The sequence below is a fragment of the Rousettus aegyptiacus genome, unplaced genomic scaffold, assembly GCF_014176215.1.
Source record: "Rousettus aegyptiacus isolate mRouAeg1 unplaced genomic scaffold, mRouAeg1.p scaffold_m13_p_4, whole genome shotgun sequence".
NCBI lineage: Eukaryota > Metazoa > Chordata > Mammalia > Chiroptera > Pteropodidae > Rousettus > Rousettus aegyptiacus.
In genome coordinates this window covers 96284342-96312295 of record NW_023416307.1, presented here as the reverse complement: position 1 = coordinate 96312295, position 27954 = coordinate 96284342, and the positions used below count along the sequence as shown (strand labels likewise).

Below are 27954 nucleotides of genomic sequence, written 5' to 3'. Positions count from 1 at the left end.
GGTGCCTTCAGCCCCACCCTGGAGGCAGAAAATCCCCCGCGATAAAGGCTTTCCAAGTTACACCCAGAGTTGACGTCCCAGTTCCTGGTTGCCCTTAGCCGCACAACCAACGTTTTCGGATTCTCTACGCAGAGCAGGAAACGGGTCGAGGCAGCCACCTCCGCGCCACACTCGGAGGGCCGTCTCGCCGGCAGCTCTGTCCCCACCCTCCTCAACCACGCGGGGCCGCAGGCGCCCGAGCGAGGACCAGGTAGGCGAGCCCTTCGGTATACATAGGATCCAGGAAACGAAACCGAGAGCCACGATTTCCGCGCTAGGGTCTCTTGGAGGCCCTTCCTGGTGACTTTAGAGAAGGTTACGTAACGAGCTGCGCTGGGCCACCAAGGAGCCAACGGGAGGCGAGCAACCGCCCGGCGCCAGGGTTACCGGATCTCGTCTCCGGCGCGGCTTCCGAGCGGCAGCAGCAGCCACAGGTGGGCAGGCGGCGTTCCGAGTTAACAGCAGCGGGGGCGCGGCGCGGCTCCCAGGCCTGGCGCGGGGCTCCGGGGCGACTTATGCGGGAGAGGCACGAGGGCTGGTGGGATGTGCTTGCGTTGAGGTTGCGGGGTAACTGGCGGAGATGCTGGGGGGCTGGGTTCCCAGCGGCCTCGGGAAGCCGTCCCAGAAATGGAGCAAGGGAATTCGGAGGGACCCCAGTAGGAACTCTGCCAATGACAGGTGTTTCTTGGCTTATAACCGCCTTACTGGCTTGGCTTACCTTCGTACATCTCTTCACAACACACACAGCAACCTTGAATCAGGGAAAAAGAGCCTGGGCTCAGAAGTATCTGCCAGCATATTGGCAGTGTTAGAAGGGTCGATTAAGAGAGCCTGCTAGCTGTCATTTAACAGTAAATATTAATTAAGAATATGGCTGAAGCCCAAAACTATGCTAGGCCTGCTGGAACACAGGAAGAATTGAGAAAATAGAGGCGGTTTGTAGCATAGAGACAAAGCCCATTATCTCACGAGTCTGCCTGCCTGGCTTTAATCCTGTTTCTACTATTTAATATCTAGGGACTCCATGCCAGTTTTTCATATACGTTCCTTCCTTACCTCATCTCTTAAATTGTGTAACTATTAAAAGAATTACAAGATTTGGAGTATTATATTTGACAAAGTCCCTACTTCTCCGGGCTTACTATCCGGTTCTCATGTTGTTTTATTTATACTTATACATTTCTTTCCGGAAGCCCTGGCATGGTCACTTCCCAGTTCCAGGAAAAGACAGGAAACCTAGTTTCTCCTAGTTTAGCAATGGTAGGTACATGGTTAGTACTATACAAGTGTTGCTAGCCTAGTGTGAAGTAGCAGGCGAATTGGGGTCCTCTCTTTCTCCCTTGAACTTTTGTTAACAGCAGAAGTTTCTCTTAATACCACTCTGATGACTATAACACTTGTAGGACTTTGGACACTGACCAGACACAAGAGATTTTTTGAAATGATTGGATTTATGCAGTTGGATAGAAAAGTGCCATGTGAAATAGCTACAGATTAAGCAGCCTTCACTTCCGTAAAGGAGCTGTTTATTTCTTCCTGAGAGGAATGAAATAATACTGTACATACATTGTTGAATCAACAAGCATCAATAAAGTGCCTTATTCTGGACAAGACAAGCCCTGCTCTGGCCCTTGAGAGCTTAGAGTGCAGCTAGAGAGACATTAAACATGTATGAACTGTCTGTCTCCTGTACACCTCTCCATCCTCAAGTCTAATGATCTCTCTCTGTCTTTGGTCTGTAACACAGACCCTATGTTCCCTTGAATGAAATAAGCTCTCTCCAGCTTCAAAACTTCTACCTATACAATGCCCTCTGTCTATAATATCTTACCTCTCCCACACCTCAATGGCCTGGTTAATTTGAGGCTTCCTTCAGCTCTCAGATCTGTCTTTCTTGACAACTCCCCCTCTCCCATCAATTAGTGCCCCAATAACTATTATAACACCATTATATTCATTTATAGCACTTAGGGTATTTTTAATAACATATTGTCTGTCATTTCGTTCTAGTGATTGTTATAGTGGCTTACGTGCTCTATGCCTTCAGTCAATATTCTTTGAAAAAAACACGAGTTCTATATTAAGTGAATATTTATATACATATTTATTCATGTGCATTTATGTATGTTGTATACACACACACTATTGCACTTTCTTAAATTGTGTTAAATTGAAAAAGCCAAAGTACTGTAGTTCACCAGTACTAATAATTATGCTTTTTCATTTTCCAAATTTTGAATTTAGTAAGTACTTACAAAAACTCTTGCCTGTCCTGGTAAAAACAAAAAGGCCATGAGTAGATTTGAAATTCATAAGAAAGATACTATACAGATAGTCTTTTAACAAATTTTACTGAAACTTGACAATATGAGAGTTTTTTTCAACGAATCAAAGACATAAATACAAATGACATGAATCACAAATCATTTTAATTCAGCTAGTTAGTGAGCAGTATAACATTAAGTAACCATTCACTCTCTGGGCATAGTTTATTTATAAGGGAGCTCTGAGAAAGGCTTTTCAGGATGAATAAAGCAACCAAGCTAGGAGTTATGACGTAAAGTTTAACTTTTGTTTCTTTTGTCTTTTTGGTTTACTATTATCATTGTAGAACACTTAACTCTCAGTTGGTCCCAGTTTATTTAATATCTACTTTTTTCTTCATGGTTTATTATAAAATGCTATCCCAAAGTGGTTCTGAATATACATATTTTTTTCTTGAACATAAAATATAGTAGTGGCTTTTTTAAGGAAGACTCCCTGGTACCAGATACTTGGCATTTATAAATTGGCCTCAATGACCTCACTTCCTATACCTTGCACATATGGTGGACTGATGTACTCAAATGTTCAACAACACATTGGCCCACTTATATAGGTAAACTCATTTGTTTTTGTTCCGCTCATCTTTTACCAAACCACAGTTTGACAAATATTTTTGTTCTTAGATGTTAATTAAAGCTTTGTAAATGTACAAAATTTACTTATAAACATAAGCTGAACAACATGGAAATGATTTTATCTGTGACTTACCTCAGCAAGTGTTAGGTTCTCTATTTCCTGTGCCCAGTTTCTCTCCCCTCTTCCTAACCTACTGTCTCATTCTCATTTATTCATAGGAAATTAGAGGTATAGAATTCTGTGATGTTTTTAGAGCAGTAACATTTTGCTAAAGTAATTTAGAACATATATCCCCATCTGATGAAAAAAGTTAACTACTGTATTCTTAAGCAATTAAATAAATTTGGATAAATAATCAAATCTAGTTTTGCCTAGTTTGTAGACAGGTAGTTTCAGGATTTTTCAAAATGAGCGATGCTTCCCCCTTGGATTCCAGATTTTACAATACTTTTTGAAAGCAATGAGATAGAAATTCTAGGACCCCAAGAGATGGTTAAAGGGTTTCACTGTAATATGAATTGTGGAACCATAACAGATATCCCTCGTGGTAGAAGTTTATAATTAATTTTCCAGAGCAGCAATGGGCCTTTTGATATCTGACTGAATAACTTTAAAAGAGATATACTCATATGAATACAGTATATGATATCTTAATCTCCTCAGAACCTCTCACTTAACAGAGTAGGAAAAAGTGTGTAATAATTGGATTATAACTTACAGTTTTGTATTTGTCCTGAAGTAAGTTAGATTCCAGTGGTACGATATATAATATGACTTTATTAGAGACTTCCTTTCTTTTAGTATGGGATAAATATGATTTTCTCTTTCTTGAATTCTTTTTGGGATTTGTTTCTTATAGGAGTAGTGGGAGGCATTATTTAAAAGTTATCATGTTAATTAATTAAGCAATTAATTCACCCAAGCCTCAGCTCAGTCATTTCCAAAACCAAGTGACATTATGTCTTAGACCCATTAAGTATGAGAAAATCAAAAGATTCTTAAAACAGCAAATGAGAGTGGACAAGGATGAACATGGTGGAAATCTTCAATCTACAAGTACTTTGTTCTACCTGGCACACATACAGGTACAACTGTCACTTAACATTTTGCACCAGAGCTTCCTGTTTTCATGCTTGAGATACTATGTAATAGCAAAAATTCTAAAACCTACAAGAGAGTGAGGACTTAGGTTTTGTTCTGCAGTAATTTTCCTAGCAAATATTCATCCTCACAAACCTATGTTTTAAGACTCAAAATAACGTAACCAAGTAGGAGAGAAAAGAGCAAATATGAACAAATGAGCTCTGTTTTGGGGTCTGTTAATTTTCTCTTCCTTGGCTTTCTGTGCAAAGAGGGAATGATCTCTGACCCCATGAAAGGTAAATACTCCTGTATTCATAGTTGGTACTTATTTGGCAAGGACTTGGGAACTTATGGCACTCCATTGCTTAAGAGCCTCCACCTGTTCCTAATGTGATATACAGCAAGAATTTTTCTGGCACATCTTTCTTTCTGATTGACACTGGACTTCTCAGATTCAAACAAATAAATGTCAGAAAAAAAAATCTTCTAATTAAAATTATTTAATTGTTTTACGTAAAAAAAGTTTTCTTTTAATAATTTTAAAGTTACACACACACACACACACACACACACACACACGCACACAGGGGAGGGAGGACTTCCCTGTGTTCCTCCTGTAAGTATTATTCAGGATTTGTCCTTAAAATGAGTGCCTTTCTGACATTGTAGACAAGGGGAGAATGATGGAAACAATAGTCACTTAAAATTGCTGTTAAATTGGTTAAAGGCCATAGAATATTTTTTAAACTAATCATATTAAAGAATAGTGCCCTATAAGCAACAGGGAATAAATAACAACTTTAGAAATGTCCAGTCCAGCATGTTAATTAAGGAATACTACCTATACGTACTCCAGAACTTTAGTCTTTTAACTTTATAGATCTGTTAAAATACTCTTAGCATATTTTAAGGTAATAGGTATTACTTTTAACATATAGTCTTTGATCATGGATATGGAGGGATCAGTTAACTTTTATTTACCATTTAAGACAACATAGTAGGAGGATTTAATAAAGTGGCAGCCAAGACTGGAGAGGGTCAGTGCAATGCAGGACTGATTTATGTTAGTGTATGAGTGCAAGATAAAACAATTAAGTAACAGAGTTTTTGCCTCATGTGTTAATTGTAATTAACAGGCATACAGGGGGTTGGAATGTAAAGTGGAGAGATAGGGAAAGTAGTGACTGGATAGTAGTAGAAAAGAGTAGGATGGGATCAAGGCACTGGAGAGCTGAAGTACTGAGTACAATAATTTTTTGTTTTGTTTTGTTTTGTTTTGTTGTGTTGTGTTTTCTGTAGAAGTAACCAAACACAAAGTTTTGGTTGGATTGTCATGGTACTACAACTATGACAACCCCTGAGAGTGGGTTCTCTGGCTAAAAGCATATCTTAAAGCATAAAACAAAGGGTCAGGCCTTTTCAGATTTACTGTTCAAGCTGGGCATAACATGTCCATAGGACACAAAATATCCAGAGATATTTGCAGAAATGTGACCTTATAGGTAACCTTTTTCCTTCTTATGCTGAACCATGCCTGGGGCCCAGCCTCAAGCTGTCCACCACATGGGCTGGCCCACAACTTCTGAAGTCCTAATTAGAAACATAGCGATGGGGAATGGATCAGGACAAAACCAAAACTTTGTGTTTGGTTACTTCTACAGAAAACAAAACAAAACAAAACAAAACAAATTTACAGATTCTGGTAAACTAGAAAATAAGGAAATATCTTATATATATGTATGGTTTCAGAATATCTTATTACAGCAGTCATATATGACCAACAAAATTGTTGACAAGGTATTAATATCAGATTTTCTTTTTCAGAACTCTTTAAGTCATGGACAAACAAAGTAAGTCAGTTAAATTAAGTAAATTAAGTATTTACTTTTCTAGTATAATGTTAAATCTGTTGTTAATGTTATTTGTCATATGTTTTATTCAGTCTCTGAATGGACATAATTTGCTTGTGTTGTTTATGATCCAGAATCCAAAGTCTAGGTCAGTGTTTTGACTATAGAGAAAATATTTGCAAATATTCACTATCACTAAATTTTCCTTAAAAAATAAAGCCTTTGATAAACCTAAGAAATTTTAGGCTTACTAGAAAATATGTTGTATAATTTATACTATATCCACCCAGATCAGTTTTCCCTTTTCTATGTGCATTTCATATACATAGAATACTCAAATCATATGAATTAACATAATAAATTTAATATGTCAATTCATTGTAATAAAATACTCAGATACACCCTTGACATATATTTCGTAACATGCACATGTTAATAATTTTAACTAAGTACTGATCATTATGTTCTGGCTTTTCTTTTATTCAAGAAAATTCTAAATAAATTGAGTATGATAAAGCATATAATAAAATACTTTCTCTGTTTAAAACTCTGAGATTTTGGAGAGAAAAACAATACATATGGAGGAAAATATGAAAAATAAAATTGTGTTTTCTGAAAGGATTTATAATCTGTTTATCTTTGTTTAGATAGCCAAAGATATTTATTTCTCACTACGGAGTCAGCCTTGCTACATATAATATCATTTATTAGGACCAGAAACCTTGGCTTTTCTTCAGGAAGTTTCATGATCTTCTCTTAATGTTTGCTTTCTTAATTTAATTTTCTTTTCAAAACTCAAAGCCTTTTAAATGTAAATTTATATAGTATTATAGTATTATATAGCTGTTTTTCTTGCTCTAAGCTTTAGGATGCTTCAAATAACTTGAGAAAAGAAACATTCTTTTGGCCATAGTCATTGTTACCTTTTAACTCTTCCATTTTGTATATATAAATTGTGGGTATATGTATGCATAAATTAAAATGCAATGCATATATGTATATAAATATAAATTAAATAGCTTTACCACAATGTGACAGTCCTATAGTTTTATAAATTATTTTGTTTCATTTCACAAATGCATCCATAAATTATATGCTATTTGTTCTACCTGACCATTGGCCAATTCACGTATTTTCTCTTTGTATGAATTTCCACTGAAAATTTCTGACACCTTGATCATTGCTCTGGTACCAAAACCCCAGACATGCTTCTAATTTCTTAAATCTGTCAGGTCATGGACATATGTGTGTTTACTATTATTTAAACAATGATACCTATTCAGAAGTTCCGAAATGTGACATATATCATTTAAGGGTACGTCTTTATGTCAAATTTGAAATGTATTGTCTTGAGATCTTGAATATGATTCTGTCATATTCAACACAGGTTGGGGGCGGAGGCTGTGGCAGAGCCTTGAGAACTAGAGAACTAGAGAACTAGGACCTAGGCCACTCAACTGAAGCTGAGAAACAGAAGGAATAGTTGGGATGGAATGGCTTGTGGTATTTCAGAGATCTGTGATAAAATCAGGGTATCTTGCAGTATCTGTTCAGAGAAAAGCCATCATGGAAGTAGAGGATTCTCTGTACCCTGATTCTGGATAGTCTCCAGGGACTCCACTCTCCTGACATTATGATGAAGCCAATTAAACGGAGGAGAAAGGGGGCCCACAGTCCAGCCTTCCTGCCAAAACCACACGTGTTGAGTGATCTTTGAAGGTTCATGAAAGAGAAGCATACAGGAAAAGTATCACATGGAAAGTCTGACCAACTTTTTCTTCCATATTAATGCCATGTCTCCATAATTCAAAAAGAAAATTTTGAATTTACAGTTAGTAAGTCATAAGGAAAGAGAAGAGAACATGTTATAAGTGTGGTGTCCACTGGACCAAAAATTCCATGAAAGCAGAACCAGTGTAGCCCCAGAGCCTAACTTATGGGTGATACAGGAGATTCTCAGTAAATATTTATTGTCTGGCTGCTAAATGAATGACTAGAGAAACACAAATATAAAGAACTAGAGAGCTGAACCATTTGTAGATATATTAAGATTATTTTAGGCACGTCGATTAGTAGATAACAATGTTTAATGTGTTTATTGTAGTTAAGTCAGTTATGATTTGTATAGTCAAAATCAAAATCAGTCATATATTGGAATTTCTTAGTTCCAGAGCAAGCATAAAAAGGATATTTAAATACAGAAATAGATACATTATTTTAAACATTTAAAAAATCCCTATAGCAATGATTATAGATATCTTTAAAATCATCCATAATCCTTCTATTACCATACTCACATCTACCTAGTTTTATTTATCTTTTTCTCACAGTCTGTAGTGGTTTTAGAATAATATTTTTTCTAAAACCAACAAAATCAAAGTATGGAAGTGAACACTCATCAGGCATATTTGAAAATTAGAAATTAAATCAACCCCAGTAACTCAACCCTCTTATGATATCTAAAAGGGAATTTGTTTGAAACAGAATTCTACTGCAAAATAACTCTGATAACAGGCATAGCTTTTGTTAAGTGAAGAACTCATTTTCAATATAGCACAAGATCATACAAATAAAACTTATCTATAGACATTGTATTTTTCTTCCTAACATGTTTTATTGAAGCAGATATATGTTTACCTCTTCTTGGGTTACAGGTGTGCAAATTAATGCTCCTCACTCAAGAACAAATTTACCAGCTGGGTATCCTCCTCAAAATCCTCCAGCAGCATTCCAAGGTAAAATATTTGTTTAAAAAATAAAAACCAAAATTAATCAATTACTGATATTTCCCAAAGGGTGTGTTTCTGTCTGTCTATTTATTGCAATAGTGCATTTTGTCGTAAGTGCGATGATGAATCTGGAAGCTAGTTCTTGATTTGTGGTATTGGCTATATATTATCATAAATATCATTGAATAATACTTATACAGGATAGTAATGGTATAGAGTTAATAAAAATCATAGTGAGTTTATATTTAGCCAATGAAATATAAAGCTGCATATAACTTAAATCACAAAGTATACATATTAAATAAAATACTCAGTGGGTTGCCTATAGTCTAGTCTTCGCACTATAGCCGGTGAGCTTAAAATACAAATCTCTTCATATTACAGAGAGTATTCAGACTCTATTGACTTCCTGTTGCTTTTAAGCTGGAGGCCAATATGTTTAATTTGGCCACCAGGTCCTGGAGTCTCCCTTACCTTCTCTTTAAGTGCCACTTAAACTATCCTTATATTTGTATTTATTTTATTTATTATTATTATTATTTTGGCTGTTCTAATTCGATGTTTTCTACTTCCTTACCTTGCATGTTGCTGATTTGATTCTCTGCTTTATCAAATTTACCCTCAATTCCCTCCAATGTATACTTTATTACAGTTATTGCATTCTTAATTTGTGGTTGGTTCTTGTATGTTTTCCATCTCTATTTTTATGTGTCCTATCTGCTGAAGTTTTCACTAAGATCATTGAGTATCCTTATAACCAGCATCTTAAACTCTGCATCTGGTATATTACTTGTCTCCAAGTAATCTTTTCCAGAGCTTTGTTCTGTTCTTTCATTAGGACATGTTTCTTTGTCTCCACATTTTGGCTGCCTCCCTGTGTTTGCTTCTATATATTAGGTATAGGTGCTATGTCTCCTGGTCTTGGTAGAGTAGCTTTATGTAATACGTGTACTATTGTGCCTAGTGACATAGTCTCCCTGGTCTTCCACTTGTGTGGGTTGTGTGTGCCCTCCTGTTGTAGTTGAGCTTTGGTTGCTGTTGCAAATCAATGGGGAGGATGACCCTTATGCTATTTTATTGTTTGGACTGGCCATGACTATAGTGGAGGAACTGCTGTGCTGGGGCCGACCCTGCAGAGCAGAACTCTGATGCCTGCCAAGTCTGCCCTTTCATTGAGTCATTTGTGAAATAGGTGATACTCAAGCTCAGTCTGGTGGTGCTAGAAGGTGACCTACAGATGTCATCCATCTGTGCTAAGCTTCAAGATTCTGGGACAGGCTGATCTGTGAACCAAGGCCAGCTGCCACTATTCCAGTTGCATTAGCGAGAGATATGAGACACACCAGGACAGATGCTTCTTGTTTGGTGTTTGTGAACCTTTGAGAGATTTTAAGAAAGTCCACATAATGAGCCAAGATAGCTAGCTCATTTTTATGGAAAAACCACTGGAAGCAGTTTGGGTGGGAGACAAGTTGGGTTCTCAGGTAATCACAGAGGTGAGGCAGTCAGTGTTAGCCCAGTTGATGGAGACTAAGATATGATGGGCACGGGTGTCTGCAACCCAAAAATGGGGAGGGCTCAACAAAGGAATGATATCTTCTGCCAGCATTTCTGCTCCTCCAGCTCTCGCTCTCAAGCCAGACAATTCGATTCTTTCCTGTGTGTCCCTTTCTCATTGTTGGAGCTTAGTCAGTCAGTCCATAGGCTGGCTCTTTAAGAAGAAAATCTGAGACTGTTACAGCCCTCTATCTCAGTCAGCCATAAACTCTGTGGGTTTTCACAGCCAGAAATTCTGGATACTCCTTTTCCTAGCACCTGTGCTCTGGTATGAGGAGTCCGTTATGCAGCTGGGACCCTTCACTCCTCCCAGGGAGAACCTCTGCAGCCAAGATAATCCACCCCATTCTCAACTTCCACATGGGTTGGGACCAACCCGTTTCACATCTCCGCCTCTCTTACCAATCTCAAGGTGGCCTCTTCTGTATATCCTTAATTATAGGACCTCCAATCAGCTAGATTTCATGTAATTTTTCTTGATGGTTGTTCTATAGGTTAGTTGTAATTTTGATGTGATCCTGAGAGGGGGCCAGCACTCGTTTACCTACTCAGTCATCTTAACTGTCCAATGCTATAGTATTTAAAAGAAATTAGCATATACTTTAGTCTCTATTCAGTCTTACTTTTAATGGTGTATGTATTTTTCATCAGTGTTTCATTTAAAAGTATTTATAAATTGCCTATTCTAAGTATTAAATTTTGCAAGGCCTTCAGTGTTAAAATATTGTGGAACACAGTTCTTTGAAATTATATTGCATTCTTATGGAAGTGCTACTCTGTGCACTACATATGTAAGCTTATGAAACTTCACTATAGTCAAAATTCATGGAGACAATAGAGTATACACTTGTATATTTTTGTCCTCTACTGTGCTTATTAAATACTTAAGACAATTTTGCTCATTACAACTTCTTACCTTCCTTGGTTCTCCAACTGTTTTTACAGAGAGCTGAAGGTCCTAAAATTTGAAATTTAGATTTGTCACCTAAATGTCATAATGGACTGTTTTGTTTGGCTTGTTTTCTTCTGTTTTTTTCTTTTTCATGTAGAGGTCGTTAGGATTAGAATACACTGTGGTTAAAAACTTCAGGGAAGTTGTGAAATTACCTTAACAGTACTGGAAGAAATGATATGCCTTTACCTCTATATCAGGGTTTCTCAAAAGCAGCACTATAATATTTTGGGATGAGTAATTCTTTTTCTTCAGGATGCCTTCTGGACATTTTAGGATATTTACTAGCACTCCTGGCCTCTATCCACCAGATGTCAGTATCATCCTTCTCTCTAGTTGCAACAGCCAAAAACATCTCCAGATCTTGCCAAATATACCTTGAGGGGGCAAAACCATCCCCAGCTATACATACAGAAGATCCTGTTTGTTGGAATTCCAGAATGACCGTGTTTTTTTTTGTTGTTTTTTTTTTTTAAACAGAGATCTTGGTTCTAAAAATTCTGGCTGAAAACCTTTATTTTGGGCCATCTAGTCAATGTCATCTCTCTTTTCCATGAAGACGTTCCATAACATTTATGCAAATGACTCTAGATTATTGTTGATTTTCTTTTCCATTCTCAGGTTTAGAATGATAAGAAGAGTAAGGCTTGGGCCAACTCTATTCAGTTAATCCTTCTAATGGAACTGTACATGAACCCACAGATATTTCATTGAAAAATTTTTCTGAAAAAATGAAAGCAAACTTTAAGGTTCATAGAAACAGGAATTCTGAATTGAAATTTCAGTTTGTAGATAACTAAGGTAATCCTAAAAGAGCCAGTGATTCCATTTTTCAATGTAGTTATAAATTATTTCACTTGTTCATATTTCAGGACCTCCAGGACATACTGCCTACCTAGGCCCCCAAGTTGCCTTTTCTGGGACACAGACAGGCTACCCTGGCCCCCCGGGTGCCTATCCTGGAACTCAGGTGGGCTATCTTGGCCCCCAGACTGGCTATTCAGTCCCACAACCTAGCTATGCAGGTGCTGGCCCAGTGGGCTTTCCTGTTCAACACCAGCCCATGTACCATCAGCCAGGTGGACCTGCAGGAGTACCATGGATGCCAGCACCACCACCTCCATCAGACTGTCCACCAGGGTTAGAATATTTAAGTCAGGTAATTTAAATACATAAAATAATCCTTAAAAAAAAAAAATAACAACACTCTGCTTGCATTTTACTTAATGTGATTAATGAATGACATATTCACAAAGGACTGAAATGGTAAAATAGTTTTGTTTGCTAAGTAAGTACTCTGATTTGTGTAAGTCAGGTTTACTTTTAAAGTAAAATACAAATGTCTTAGGAAATTGTATTTTCTATGATCTTGAATATAATCTATGATAATAACCTCTAACAAATATACCATCTTCAAGGCTATGTTTCTAAGTATAATATAAATGTTAATCCCTTTAATCTTTTTAGAAACTCTACGATATATAGGTGCTAATCTTATCATTACTTTATAGAGGAGAAAGCTGATGTGACAGAGAAGTTAATAAGTTTCTCACTGTTAAAACACTAAGGAAGTGGGAATGGCTTTTTACTTCCGGAATCTTGGTTCTATATCTGTGCTCTTTTATCCGAACACTGAGTAATTTTATAGAAGTTGGAAAAAACATCCAACTCATTTTACTGTTGAGTTTTAGTAAGTGGTACCAAAAAAAAGAGTTAATGTTTTATATATACTATAACCCACTTTTTATTATAATGAATAAAATTACATTTTTATGATGCTTTTGAAAGACCCAATGTTATCAATTCTACCAATAAAGTAAGAAATCCTTAATTTTAATGTAGTACATGATAGTTTATCTCAGCAATTTGAGGTTTTGTATTTGGTGTTAGTAATCTGGTAGGTAAAGTAGGAATATGAAATTCTATGTGTTTGATCTATAAACCAATATTACTGTGATATTCAACAATTTTAAATGAATTCGCTTTCTCATTCATGCTCTGTACTAATTTAATTTCCCACAAGTTTCTTGGGAAGCATATGCCATGAGAAATTATAGCAATTCACAAACTCTCCAAGAGATACCCTAAATAGACATTTTTGTTGTTGTTGTTTGCTAATTAATGTCTTACAAAACCTTTGGGGGAAGTTATCACCTACTACAAATGATATCAACGACACTTAAAAAGGAAATATTTATATTTGTTACAAGCACATTTTAAATGGGTAAAAAGGTCTTAATATGTCTTATGTCTTTTCTAGAAGGAACATTTTTTTCTAATTTATATAAGGATTCTAGTGTAACTCAATTTTATGTGACCTGAATTTGCCCACATAGTGAGCATATTCAGCAAATATTTTTGGTTAAAACTATATTAATTTTAGTTGCACCTAGAAGTAACATAAACTATCATTGAATATTGATACTTTGGTATATATTGATAATTGATTCTATGCATTTTTAATATATAAGAACTGTAATGTTATTTTGGTTGGCTTAATAAATGAGATATAAAATTTACAGCTTAATTTTTTTAAACTATAACAGATAGATCAGATATTGATTCATCAGCAAGTTGAGCTTCTGGAAGGTATGTATTCTTTAAATTGATTATATTTCTGGAAAGAGAAGTCATTTTTTCAGAAAAAGGCATATCAACAACTACAAATATAACACTTTCACTGATGTGGAATGATTAAGTCTGGTTATTACAAATGTCTCTCATCATGATAATGAAATGATGATAATTATCAGCAGTTTATTTCTCAAAATTAGGAAGCAAGTGGTAAAATACTATTATTCTGGGCATCTGTCCTCATGATATAGATCCTAACTAGAAGAAAACCAATCAAAACTTACTTCTACTCCCCCTTTTCTCTAGAGATCATTTCAATGATTTATCACTTTACCCGACTGTTGCTTCGGTTGTTTTCTACCCAATTTGTGATAAACTTGAGATTGGTGCAGAGACACATGTAGTAGTACAGATACCTTAGTATATTTCCAAAGTGAATACATTTCTTTGAATATGGATGAGTATGTTTAGAAAAACTGCAATCCTGCCAATAATTTTTCTTGGGAGTTTAGATGAACCCAGTAAATCCTTTACTCCATGGGCTGAGGATTATCACCTTGGATGCTGGAGGATGCTAACCAGCAGACCTAGAGACTGGCTTCCTAACATGACACTCCTATACTGTGATTTGGGCCTGATTGTCCCCTTGGGTCCAATGCTCCTCATATATAAGGAAAATTTCAGAACTCCTTCCAGAAGAAAGAGAACCTGGCTAGATTCATAAACCAGTCTTCTAGATATAGAGGTTAATGAAAAACTCTGCTAGTTTTTAAACTATATCAATTAAATCCTTCTTCACCTCTCTGCAAATTTATTTCTACTAGTAGAAGTTATAAATTATACTAGTTGGTAATAGATTTGGTCAGAATGTATAATTATCTATTGTTTTTAGATTATTTATAATGTACATTGTTAGATATTGATAATTTCTCATTTTTGTTTAAACTAAGATTTACCTGGAAATGGGTTCTTTGATGTTGGGTAATTTGTATTCTGAATTTTTAAAAATGTTTTCTTCTAGAGGATTTAATTTTCAGATTATAAACCCCCCGCAAAAGACTCTATACATGATGTAGTACTTTATTCATAGTTTTTAGATTTATGTTTTATATATGTAAAATATATATTCATTAGTCTTGAAATACTAAGTAAGTTCCAAATTTAGCACTTATCATTCTTCAGTTTTTTAAAATGTATGTCTTTAATTATTTTTTGTCTAAAATTTGAAGTCTATATTTTAACATTGAGTAATATAAAGTGATGTATATTAGTTAATTTTTAGAATCTGACACTATGACAGACATCTTTCCAATTAAATACTTAGTAAACAATAAAGACATAGTCATAGAATTCATGGGTTGTTTTTCATTATTTAAGTAACTATAAGGAAACGGTGATGCAAAAACACATTTATCTCAATTTACAGATAAGCAGGCTGAAAATTTTTGAGATTTAGCTGCTTAATGCCACACTTAGGTGATACATCTCATCTAATGGATCCATTTAATTTTTTTCTCACGAAACATTTGACTGCCAAATGTTGAGGTCAAGGGTGGTTCTAATGGAAGCAGAGTGCAGGGCTTGTGTGAGTCAGAGCAAAGACACTTAAGGGAGGCCGTGGTGATTGAACTTGCAAAGGACATTTCTGTCTGAATAAAAGTATATCCACACACATATTAGAGAGCAGTTTTAGTCTCCATATATTTCTTTTAGTCACTTGATATTTGGGTGGCTTGTGACATCCTATGATCCAAGTCAATGAAGGATATGGACAAGTGGGACCACAAATTGCCCTTTCTGGCTTTAGGCCAGGAGCAGTTTCAAACAGCTGATTTCATATGGAAAGACCTGTGGTAAGATAGCAGGTGGGTGTCAGTATTTAGAATAACTCTATTTCTAATGATGAAGACATTAGACCCTCCAAGGTAGAGTACAGTTAGGATGCCAGGGGTCTACATAATCTGTGAGTTGTAGCCTTGGTTACCAAGCTCCTTTATGCTTTATTGAATACCCATCTCCTACTTCTGAACAACTATGGCTGCTCTAAACAAGGGTGCCCCAGGCCCAATATGATGTTCTAATTCACCTTTCATTTTCGCTCTCTCCCTTTTTACATGTGTGCATTGAAATTCAACTTTTTAATTACCTTCCCTCACATAGTGCACAAAGATAGGCCATGAATATGGTATAAAACAAAATCTCTGGCCAATTTATTTAAAATACAATTTCATAGAGCATAAACATAGCTATCATCCTCTATCCCCATCCTCACTGAGTATCTGAAAACTGTACCAAACACATGGACAAAGTGTTGTGTATACACCTAGCATGACTGTGACCACCTGTAGCATTGACCATCCCTCAGCAGAATGTCTCTGCTTCTGACATGGAATTAGGAAGATATGAGTTTTCTTTTCTATATCTCACAAAGGAACTCTTAATTTCTCTATACCTTAACACCCTCTCCTCCTCTCTTCTTTGTCATTTTTTCTCTTTCTGAATCATTTCTTTTTTCTCCTCGTGTTGCTTAAAGTATCATCTAAAAATGTTACAACTGGATATTATAGTATCTTAGGATAGATTCAATAATCTTTTAACACAATGATTCTCTTTTATGCTTTTAGTCTTAATAGGCTTTGAAACAAATAATAAATATGAAATTAAGAACAGCCTTGGACAGAGAATTTACTTTGCAGCAGAGGATACTGATTGTTGTACCCGAAATTGCTGTGGCGCTTCCAGACCTTTTACCATGAGGATTCTTGATAATATGGGCCGAGAAGTCATAACTCTGGAGAGACCTCTACGATGTACGAGCTGTTGTTGCCCCTGCTGCCTTCAGGAGGTCAGTGAACAATTTTCTGGGTAATTGTAAAACAGTTCAACAAGAATTTTCACCCTTTTGCTAAAGCTATATAATAAAATGGGATTTAAGGCAAATTGGTCCACAAGCTATTGGTTTATACTCAAGAGTAAATAGGAGGAAGGATGACAGGTGAAAAACAATGAGAAGTTATTCCCATGTCCCTGAGAATTTTGTCTGGTAGGATTGCACATCTGCTCAGAGACCAGACTTCTCGATCTTCAGGAAGGGCTGGGACAATAAGGCACTTGGTCAAGTCCCTTACTTGAAATGACCATAGACAATATCCTAGAATACAATTCCTGGAGCAAGTACACAGAAGAATGATGAAAAAAAAAAAAAACAGATATATTAATCTCACAATTTAGCCAACCCGTTATGGAACAAACCTAAAAGAGAGCTGCTCTGAGAAATCTCAACTCTTGTGTTTTTTGGTTCCCTATTCAAAAAAAAAAAAAAAAATTAATGTATTTGAGTCCCCTGTGGTAGATATATAGTAATCGTGAGTACCTTTAGTTCCATGATGGCCAGCTGTCTGTTTCATATTACTTGTCAGCCTACTGATAGAGAACATAAATCTCAGGATACAGAGATTTTATAGGAAAGTTGACCTTCGCCTATATCCCTATTGGCCTGAGACCAGCCCTGCCTGGTTAGTCCTTCCACATAAGTAGCTGGGAGGCCATGATCCAGAGACTCAAGCACAGAGATATTTGGAGTGTAATACTGCACTTCCTTTAAAAAGATAACTGAAGTTATTCATACTTATTTATTTTGTTTTCCATGTCATTTTGGTTAGGTATGATAGTATCTATCTATCAGTTAGGATATTTGAGCAAAGTCAGAGTTTGAAGGAATATGGTCTGAAGGTAAAGAATACATTGAAAAGCATTATCTTAAACAGCAGCACTAGAAGTCTTCCTTTACACATGATCATACTGAGGTACTGTCTGGGTCACCCAGCTAAGTAACACGGGCAAATTTCCCGGCCCCATTTCTTTTCATTATAGCACCACTGCCACTCATATTTGAAAATGGCAATGATCAGAGTTCTGTCCATACATGCAAACCAGTGTTTTTAATGGAGTTAGAGAAAAGAGTTCCTTAACAATTTACACATTTTTCATTAGTATAGAAATTTCAAAATGTACGAGGCCGGTGGAGCAGTGCTTAAATGTAAGACTATGTGTATCGCATGCCCGATTTTGTGGCTCAGAACTTCTACTTTCTATCTGTGAAATCTGATACAGGTTAATGAATCTCTCTGTTCTTCAGTTACTTCATCTATAAATAGGGATGATGATACCAACCTGGAAGACAAGTTGTAAATTAGTGGTGCTTAGAACAGTCTCTGACATTTACAAAGTATTTAGTAAATGAGAGTTATTATTAGACATTATTGTCATTACAACTTATATGTGTTCTTTTGCCTTTTAGATAGAAATCCATGCTCCTCCTGGTGTACCAATAGGGTATGTTACTCAGAATTGGCACCCTTGCCTGCCAAAGTTTACTGTTCAAAATGAGAGGAGAGAGGATGTACTTAAAATTGTTGGTCCATGTCTTGTATGCAGTTGTTGTGCAGATATTGATTTTGAGGTAAGAGATGTGGTAATCTTTATAGATTTTGCTTTCCTAATGTAAGAATTATATATGTATATCCTGATATCTCGAGAGGGAAACAATGTGCTCATATATTTCATTTTGGTCAAAAAAGGTGGTAATTTCTGTCATTGAACATCAGTGTTCATTATGCTAAATGAAAAAAAGAAAAGTAGAACCCTATAGTCAAATAAATATAAGTAAAACATCTAACATCTAAACGTGATAGTTTTTGTATGGAAGTACAGTATATTATCCATTTCCAGTAGAACCTTTGTCAGTGTAATCTGACTTCCAAAGCATGTGGATCCCTCCTTAGTCTGAAACACAGGCTGCCAGTGTTCTCAGCACTCTTTAGTAGGTCTGATATCTTTGAGTTCCTACAAAAAGACCAATTATGCAGAGAGTTTTCAGGAAGTAGTGTAAGACACATTACCCAATAATGCTTCTCTATGGTCTTTCCTTTATCTTTATATTAAATTTGATTATTAGAGACCACAATATAACTGTGTACCTATGATATGGAGAAATTTCATGACAGCAGTTTTCTAACAGATGGCCTAGCCTGATAGCTCACATTATTTAATTGCAAATGTTAAAAGTCTGGTGATTTTCGAAGTTAATCTTGATTTTCTCATTCTTTTGGAAAATCAGAAAATGTGGTAAATTGGACCCACATTTCTATAAAAGGGGCAAAAAGTCTGAACCTGAGTAGTGCTACCCCCTTGTGATAATATGTGGGAACTCTGCCAATCACCTTTAACTTCCTAAGGTTTTCCACTATCCAGCTTCACTCTTTTATAGTATCTGTCTGGTAATCAGTCATATGATATTCAGTTCCTCTGTTAGACGCTGGTTATACAAAAATAAATTTTCTCTCTCATTGACTTAGGAATCTAATGAATGAGACAGGCATTTCCAAGAATACACATGTGATTTAATAGAGGCTTTATGAACACTCTTAAAATGGAATATGGATTGTGGGAGAGGAACGTATACTATGTATGTGTAAAGACTTTATAGGTTTATGTATAATAATAGTTCTATATGTAGAGATTATCATCCCTATCAAAGATCCAGAAGAGTCGGAGAAAAATGTTCTTTTAGGAATTTAGAAGTCATCCATCAACCATTCTAAATGGATATCTTAGAACATATATTATATGTAATAAATTAACTTCCCTCCTGTGCATCAAGATTGGTTCTAAGTAACATTTTTGAGGGAATTGAGAAACTAGTCTCTTGAAATGTTTTCTGCAGGCTATATAAGAGAAGTTTGAAGGCAGAAATTGTCAATATGAGGGACCATTATGGAACATAATTTCCATTTGGGTGTCGGTGGACATGGCAACTGGGTATAGAAACACAGCAGGGAGAGGCACATTCTAAAGGAAGAAATAATTCAAGAGACATTTAATAAACGTACCAAGTAGAATTGTTTACAGATTTGATGTCTGTTGAGGATAAAAGAAAATTTTGATATTATTCTGATGTCTGTGAATTAAGATGCTAAATGAATATAGTGCCATTGGCCCAGTTAAAAATCTTGGAGGAGAAATAGTTGATCTGTGGAAAGTTAATAGTTCGTACTTGAGTTGTATTGGATTTCAAGTTTGTAGAGTGAAAGGCTGAAGGGTTGAAACTTAGAGTCTGAATTCATACTGCTGTTTCATACCATGGTTTAGGAATTTCAAAACATTAAAATTTATTCCAAGTGGTGATATACATGACAGAGTCAAATGCAAAAGCCTACGAGGACATCAATCACCAAGGGCACCCTCTATTCCTACGAACAAGCCCTATCTTCATGTGAGCAGATTCAAAAATTATCAACGGCTCAAGGAACTACTCCACCAGGAACAAGCTGCATATAATACTACAAGCTGCAATCAATCTTATAAGAAATACCTAAAGAAACATTAAAGAGACAAAACGAGAAATATGATGGGAAGGATGAGACTAGAGAATGAGAGGATTTGAAAATAAACCAAATAGAACCTCCAGAAATGAAGAACAGTCATTGAGAAAACCTCATCGGAACGGATGAGCTGAACACTAGATACAAATGCGGAGAAAATTACTTAGCTGGATGATCCATAGGAGGAAAATAAATGAGAGAGATACGAATTGGAAGGGACAAAATAATTGAAGGGATGGGAAGCTCCAATAGACTACTGTTGTGTATGCCAAAGAGGGACTACAGAACAGGACAGACAGAGTATGTGTAGAGATAATATTCAAGTAGATAATTGACTAAGAATCTTGCCAACTTGATGCTATGGATTCTTAGATTCAGAAAGTGCAGGGAGTTCTGGGTAAGAAAAAGAAATAACACTTAGATAAAACTCAGTTAAATTATAAACATCAAGCTAAAAATGAAATTTAAAATCAGCAACGTGGAGAGGGGAAGGTTACTTCTAATATCTAATTCCCTTACCATTTGGGATTTTGAGCATCATTTTAGGGTTACTGGCTGCTTGTATTTATTCTTTTTAAATTGTCTTTCCATGTCCATTGCCTGTTTTATCTATCGAGGGGTTTACTCTTCCCTTGTCAATTTATGTATGTAATTTATGTGTTCAAGTGTCAACTCTGCATCTGTCTTTTGATTTGAAAATATTTTCCATATCTTTTTTTCTGGACTTTGTTTATGAGATATAGAGATATAAAACAGAAAATTTAGATCTCATTTAGTCAAATATATCTATTTTAATAGCTTTGTGTTTTCTTGCCTTAATAATAAAGTTCCCTCCAATCTTACATTTTATCTATTTTTTACTCTTTTACATTAAATTCCTAACTTACTTGGAATTCTATTTGTACAAATTGAATCACACTTTTTTTTAATTCAAATATCTATGTAACTGTGTCATCACAGTTTATTAAGTACACTATTAATTCCTTGCTAAAATAAAATAACGTACATTACATTCCCATAAGTAATGGGGTCTATTTTTAGATTCTCTCCTCTAGTGCATTGATCTAACTATTTGTTTCTACAGCACTGCCTAATGATTTAACTATGATGATTTAATGATATGCCCTATATCAGGTCATAGCTAAGCAGTCACTTAATCTTCTTCATTGTATTTTCTTGCTATTATTAGTTGTTTCCTTGTCTATACACAGTAAATCCATTTCATGGAATTTTTCTGATGTTGGAATCCAATTCACATTATATTACATTTGTAATTTTTTAATTAACATAGTTATGATGCTACACCTGTCTCATCTCAGAAATGTGATCTTTTTATTCATTCCTACCTAATTTTGTAATCTTGTGAAGGATATATAGTTTTTTTCATATACATCCTCTAATTTTTATGAATTTATTGCTAATTTATAGGCATTATCACTATTAAGGAAGATTATTTATATTTTTAGGTACTTATTGTTACTGTTGAGAAAAGTTATTCATTTTTGATTCCCTTTTATGCAGTCATGTGACTGGATTCAAGTCTTACATTTAGAAGCTTTTTTTTGTCATATTTCATGGTTTCCTAGCTATAAAATCACAGAGCAAACAAAATCATTTTAGCTCTTCTAATATTTATTAACCAATTAGCTCATTTTCTTTTCCAGGCAACTTCTATAGCAAAGCTGAATAATAATGCCAGTTGTGGGAATACCTACCAAGTTTATGGTTTTAACTAAAATAGCAAATGTTTCAAATAATTTAGAAATATATTGCCTGCTATTTTTCATAGTATTTTCTATTCCTATTTTTCCTAGAGCTGGTATTAGCAAAATTAACTTTTTGTGTATGTGAAAGACAAGACAGAAAACATTTTAGACTTAATGTTGCAACTACTCAACTCAGACATTGTAGATAAAGAAGTCAAAACAATACATAAATACTGGGTGTGACTGTGTCCTAATAAAACCCTTTATAAAAACAGACTAAATATAGCCCATTAGCCATTGATTGCTGAACCCTAGCCTACATTTTTATTAAGAATTGATCTCTAACATTCTAAAAGTCTGCGTATCATATTGGTCATGAGTACAGACTCTGGAACAGAGAACATGGATTTAAAATCCATCCCGACGACTTCTTCTATATGTGATATTAGACTGATTACTTAACCTCTCTTTGCTTCAGTTTTTTTCTTGTGTAAACTCTGTGTAATTGTAGTACGTACCTTATAATGACATGAGGAAAAAATTACCTAATATTTGTAAAGAATTTCTATGCCATGCATGCATATACTAGATGTTACATAAATGCTGATTAGCAAATAAATACAATACCTTTTTAGCATCTATGGATACACTCTTATGTTTTTAATTATATAATTCTCTAGTATTTTTTAATTTCTTATAGTATATTCTTTTGATATTTATCTAGTTTCTGTGTGCTAATCTTCTATTTGGAGTTTTTGCACATTTCTATAATGAGATGAGCCTCTAGATCCTTCTGAATACCTTTATCAATTATTTTTAAAAATAAGTAAAATTTAAATTTAATAGTAATATAACAGTTTATTTCTTCCAGAAGTTGAAATCATTTCATTGCATAAATTTTCTATTTTTAAAATATTATCTAGACAATAGATAAAAATTATCTAGCCCTGTTGACTTTTCAGCTGAAGATTATGTTCACATTTCTGAACTTTCCTATAAAAAGTTATATATTCCATTTCTCACATTAATTTTGTTGAATGTTTATATTTCCTGCTATAAGAGTCAAAAAAGGGGAATGCTATTATCTTTTAAGTCTAGTGGTAGGTTTATGGGAGCTGATAAGTTAACTTTTGTAACTTTTGTAAATTTTGCATATTTCAAAAAAATTAATTAAAAAATAAAATGTAAGGTTTTATTACTAGCTACAAATGCTTAGATGACAGCAGCTATTAGCAGATAAACATTAAAGTATCAAAGTATCAGGAGAGAATTTTTATACTTCTAGTTTCCCACAATAATGTTACGTAACATATATATATATATGTATATATATATATATATCCCTACAGATCAGTAGTCAGTAGGTTACAACAACAGGTATTTATTCTCATGCTATGGGTCCATCGGTCAACTCTGTCTCAATGAATACACCTTGGCTCAGCGAGATGGCTCTGATTTAGGCTATAAGTTGGCCACAGGCCTGCTCTCGGTATGCTCATTTCGGAGCTATAGCAAGAGCAACTAACTGGATCATACTATTCTCATAGCTGATTGCTGGACACCAAGAGCACGCCAAACACTCAGCCATGTTTTAGTTGTCTGTTCACCTCACATCAACGTTCCATTGGTCAAACAAGTGACATGGCCAAGCCTAATTATCCATGTTCAGGGACATATACTGGGCCTACAGCAGGGAGAGTCAGTAAACGAATATTGATGAACAGTCGTCCATACTATCACAGTTTTCATATTAAGAGTTTACTTTGAATTTGTTAAGAACCATGCACACCCAAATAAGATGGGTAAACTGTTTTTAGTTTCCCCACATATATTTAGCTACTCCCAACCTGAGCTAGGGCTTTAAAGAGTATTGCTAGCACATGCGCTACCTTGTGTACATTTGAAAAGGACACATCTCTTCCTGGGCCGATGCAGCCATACATGCACACACCATGGGGATGTGGCTACACTCAACCCCACATGCCCACCTGGTGAGGTACATTTGTCCTGCTATGATCTGTTCAATTTTTATGACTTGCCTTACACAGACTTCTAAAATCAGGAAAGTTTTAGTTTGGAGCTCTTTTTTTTCAAACACCTCCCTTCGACACTTTCCTTCACTCAAAACTGCCAGTCTTCTTTCCCAGGCTCTTAGTACTTTATGTTTTCCTACTGACATTGGGTGGTAATGGCCGCCCCCCACCCCCCACATTGCATTTAAACACTCAGCCTATGTAAATTTTTTTGTGCTTCTCTAAAGCAGATGCCACTTGGGGGTTTAGTTTACTACCTTCCTGATGGCTTCTAGAAACTTCATCAAAGAAATATTTCATATTCGTATCTTTTCATACCAAAATTTTGTTTTAAAACAATTGAATTCATTTCTTACTGTCTGTCTTAATGTAAAATAGAAATGTTAAATATTTCAGTAAAACTACTTTCACATAAGTTCTCTGTAGCAAAGAAATGATTTTTTTTCACATATATCTATAAATAGATACAGGAATTTATACAAATGTGATGAGTGATATAATGTTCATAGTTATGTACTACACATAATTTTAAAGGTATATTTGTTTCATTTTATTCCAACTTTGGAAATAGTTTTCTTATTAGTTTCTAGAATTCTTTATGACTGTCATTTTTTTTCCAATTTAGATTAAATCTATGGATGAAGAAAATGTGGTTGGCAAGATTTCCAAACAGTGGACTGGTTTTGTGAGAGAAGCATTTACAGATGCCGATCATTTTGGGATACAGTTCCCTTTAGATCTTGATGTGAAAATGAAAGCTGTGATGCTTGGTGCATGTTTCCTCATTGTAAGTCAATTCTTGTTAATCTCGGGTGTATAGATGGCTTCTCTAGTATTCTGAAATGATTCAGTAAGTTGTACATTTTTAAATGACCTTTTTTAAGTGTATAGGTTTTATTTAAAGGGGTCCCATTTAATCTTAGCTCTGAAATTCCATTTTCTTCTGAGACTCCTAATTCACAGGTGACTATTTTCTCTGAAACGTCTGCTCATTTTCACATGGCAATAGAAGGACTTTGTGTGTCAAATAGAGAGCCTAGTCTTTGAGAGTTTTATTTAAAAATTGAAATAGGTACTTAAAAGACTTCAAATATGGCCTTACATGGAATAAGGCTCAGTGAAACACAGATTTCCTCCTGATTCATTATAAATTATATCCTCTGATACAGGAATGTAAGCCGCAGTAAGTGTACACATCCAAATAAGCCTTCAGATGGAACTGTCACTTGAGAAAAAACACACTGGATAGAGCAGTGATTCTGAACTTATCATTCATTAAATCACTTAGGGAGCTTTCAGAAATCCCAAGTACCAAATCATACCCCAGCTGAACTAAATCACAAGCTGAGAATCAGAAGTTGTATGGCTCCCGTGGCGATTCAGTGTGCAGTCAAAGTCAAGGACTCCTGGGACAGAGCAAGGTTCTCAGCCTTAGATGCACAGTTGACTAGCTTCTCAAATTCCCTGTATCAAGATTACAACCAAATAGAAATTAAAATCCTGGAAATGGGACCAAGCTTTCAAGCTGTTGAGAATCACTAACATGAATATCTGAAACATTCATTTAGGGAGCAATTAGGAAAAAAAAAAACAAAAAAACTAAAAGATGAGGGTATATGCAACAAAAAGGACCCAGAATCTTCAACAAATAAATGTAAAATCAAAATGAGGTAAAATCAAAATGAGAGAGTTTTAAAAGACATCAACTTAATGCAGTTAGTAGACTATACCGAATTGAACAAACCAATATAAAAAGTCATTTACAATTTTTTCACCTAAGTCCACATATGCTTCTATACAAGTGTGACTTGTAATAAAGGATTAACAACAACAAAAAGACATTTACAGCTGTTTATAGAAATTTAAACATTGGCTATTTGATGATTTCTGACTTATTGTTTTTTTTTTAAGATATGATGATTATGATATGGTTATGTAAAAACAAAACAAGAAACCATATTTTTTAGGGCCACATACTAAAATATTTTAATATAATGTGATTTCATATCACATTTTTTTAAAGGATGTGAGGGCAGGAGAATTTAGAGGATGAAGCAATTGATGAACCAAGATTGACCATATTAATAATTATTAAATCTGGGTGACTGGCTATTTGGAATTTATTATGCTATTTTATCTAATTTGGGATAGGCTCAATATTTTCTATATACATTTTTAAATATAACCAAAATTCTATTTAAAAGTTGTGTTTTCAATAAGTGTTTATCTCACATAAAAAGTAAAATTTAACCTTAACCTTAGGAAAGTGTTTAACCGAAGGTTTATACACTATAACCAAAGATATAGTGTGTATAGGGAAGAGAGGACAGTCTGGGGTGTCTCAATAAATGGGACATGAGATTGACAGGGGAGTTATTAGGAAAAAGACTATGGAATAGATCAGATTTCTTCTAAAGGACTTTTAGGATTGGGCAACTCCTTATAGATATTAGGAAGATACCGAAAGTTGTTCAGTTAACTGGTTAGTTTTAAACTAGGTCTAAATAAAAGAGTTATAAATCCAAAGTTTAGAAAGATAAATCCTAGTAACTGTGTGAGAAATGAATTGAAGAGAGGTAAAATTACAGGAGTGCAATTGCAAGTAATTATAAATAATGATTACATTATTTTTGTTGAAAGGATAAAGGGAAATGATAGATGTGTGAGATAAAATTCATAGGATTTGATGTAAGTCATGAAGAAGAGGGTCTAGTTAGACAATGATGGAGTGAAACAAGCTGGGGAACACAGTGGACATGTTTGGAAGAGAAATCATAAAACTGGGCCAAAAAATTCTAAGAGGCATTCTAACTCTAAAAAGGCTATCATTCTCCTGAAATATCTAGAAGTTGTACATGGAATTCCAGTCATAAGAAAAGTTATATTACTAAAGAAGTAAAAAAAAATTGAGGAAGAAAGATTGAAAGAGGAACGTTCTGAAGGACATGAAAAAAAGTGAAATTTAGAGAAATTACCAGAGAACTAATTTAATTCATGCAAGTATTAGTAAGTAAATAGAATTACAGGATTTAATTGATATTAAAATGGATGTTGAAGCTTATCAACTTTTCCCAGGTCTGCATATTAGTCAAATTCTCTTGTTTAGCAGATATGTTATTATGTTTCATCATATCTCTTAGCTTTAATGCATCTGAAAATTAATATCTGTTGCTGAAAACTCATTTCTCTATTTTGTTTTTATTTAGGACTTCATGTTTTTTGAAACAAGTGGAAGCCAAGAACAGAGAACAGGAGTGTGGCAGTAAATTAATAAAAGTCTCCTCAGAGAATGTGAAGTTTGTATATTGATCATTACTATGTAAAAGTAAAACTCAGTGAGTTTTCTTTTGCTTTATTGAAATGAATTATAGCATGAGTGAATTACACTGTGATGACTGAAAGTCCAAGTATATGATTTCACTTTTAAAATTATAGTTTCTTTTCTATATCACTGACTTATAAATGTTTTTATATATTTTCTTTCATTTTATACATTTCATTTTTCATTGTGTATTACAGAGACAGGACACAGGAACTTTTACATTTAAACATGAAACTTTTTTGATAAATTGCTTTGAACTGTCATCTTATATTTTCAACTTTTATAGAAAAATTGATTAAAATGATTTTAATATGAAATTATACATTATTTTAATAAATCTATTTTCAGTTTATTTCATAGGTAACAACTAATGTTTTTTGCAAAGTGTATATTCAAAAAAGTTAAAAAATCAATATAATATATTATCAAGAAAAGTAAAATGTATTTTATTCAGAAAATTAACTATATTTAACTTCTATATGCTATTCTGCTATTATAAATAAGATTTTCATAATGGCAAAATCAATTTTTGATAGATTTCAGTGGAAAAAAAACATGATTCTGTTCCAGAGAAGGACATATTTAAAGACTCGCTTTAAAACTAGAGTATTGTTATAATTTTTCAAGTAATTATGCACACATCTTATGTTTAGTGTCTGTATTATATTATTCACAGAGAACATGGTGGTTATGAGATAATACAACTATTAATTAAATAGAATATATATATTCTTTCAGAGTATAAACTTCAGTAATGGGCTAGTTGATTGTTTATGGCAACAATCAAATAACTGAAATAAAAAAAAATTTATATATTTCCTTGTA

The 27954-nt window shown here is 34.6% G+C and overlaps 1 protein-coding gene across 4 annotated transcripts; it reads left to right on the top strand.

Annotated features, from left to right (window-relative positions):
• LOC107521442 (phospholipid scramblase 1) lies at positions 1 to 27954 on the top strand. 4 transcript variants are annotated; one of them, XM_016166131.2, is made up of 9 exons: positions 1 to 250; positions 5848 to 5873; positions 8528 to 8608; positions 11984 to 12270; positions 13658 to 13700; positions 16310 to 16530; positions 17986 to 18147; positions 24433 to 24594; positions 27014 to 27954. In XM_016166131.2, the coding sequence occupies exons 2-9, from the start codon at positions 5861 to 5863 to the stop codon at positions 27071 to 27073; spliced, it is 1029 nt and encodes a 342-aa protein (XP_016021617.2). In that variant the 5' UTR covers positions 1 to 250; positions 5848 to 5860; the 3' UTR covers positions 27074 to 27954. The 4 variants fall into 4 exon arrangements, with proteins under 4 accessions (XP_016021617.2, XP_016021611.2, XP_016021626.2 ...); XM_016166125.2 differs by having other exon boundaries at positions 3 to 473; XM_016166140.2 differs by lacking the exons at positions 1 to 250; positions 5848 to 5873 and adding an exon at positions 354 to 473.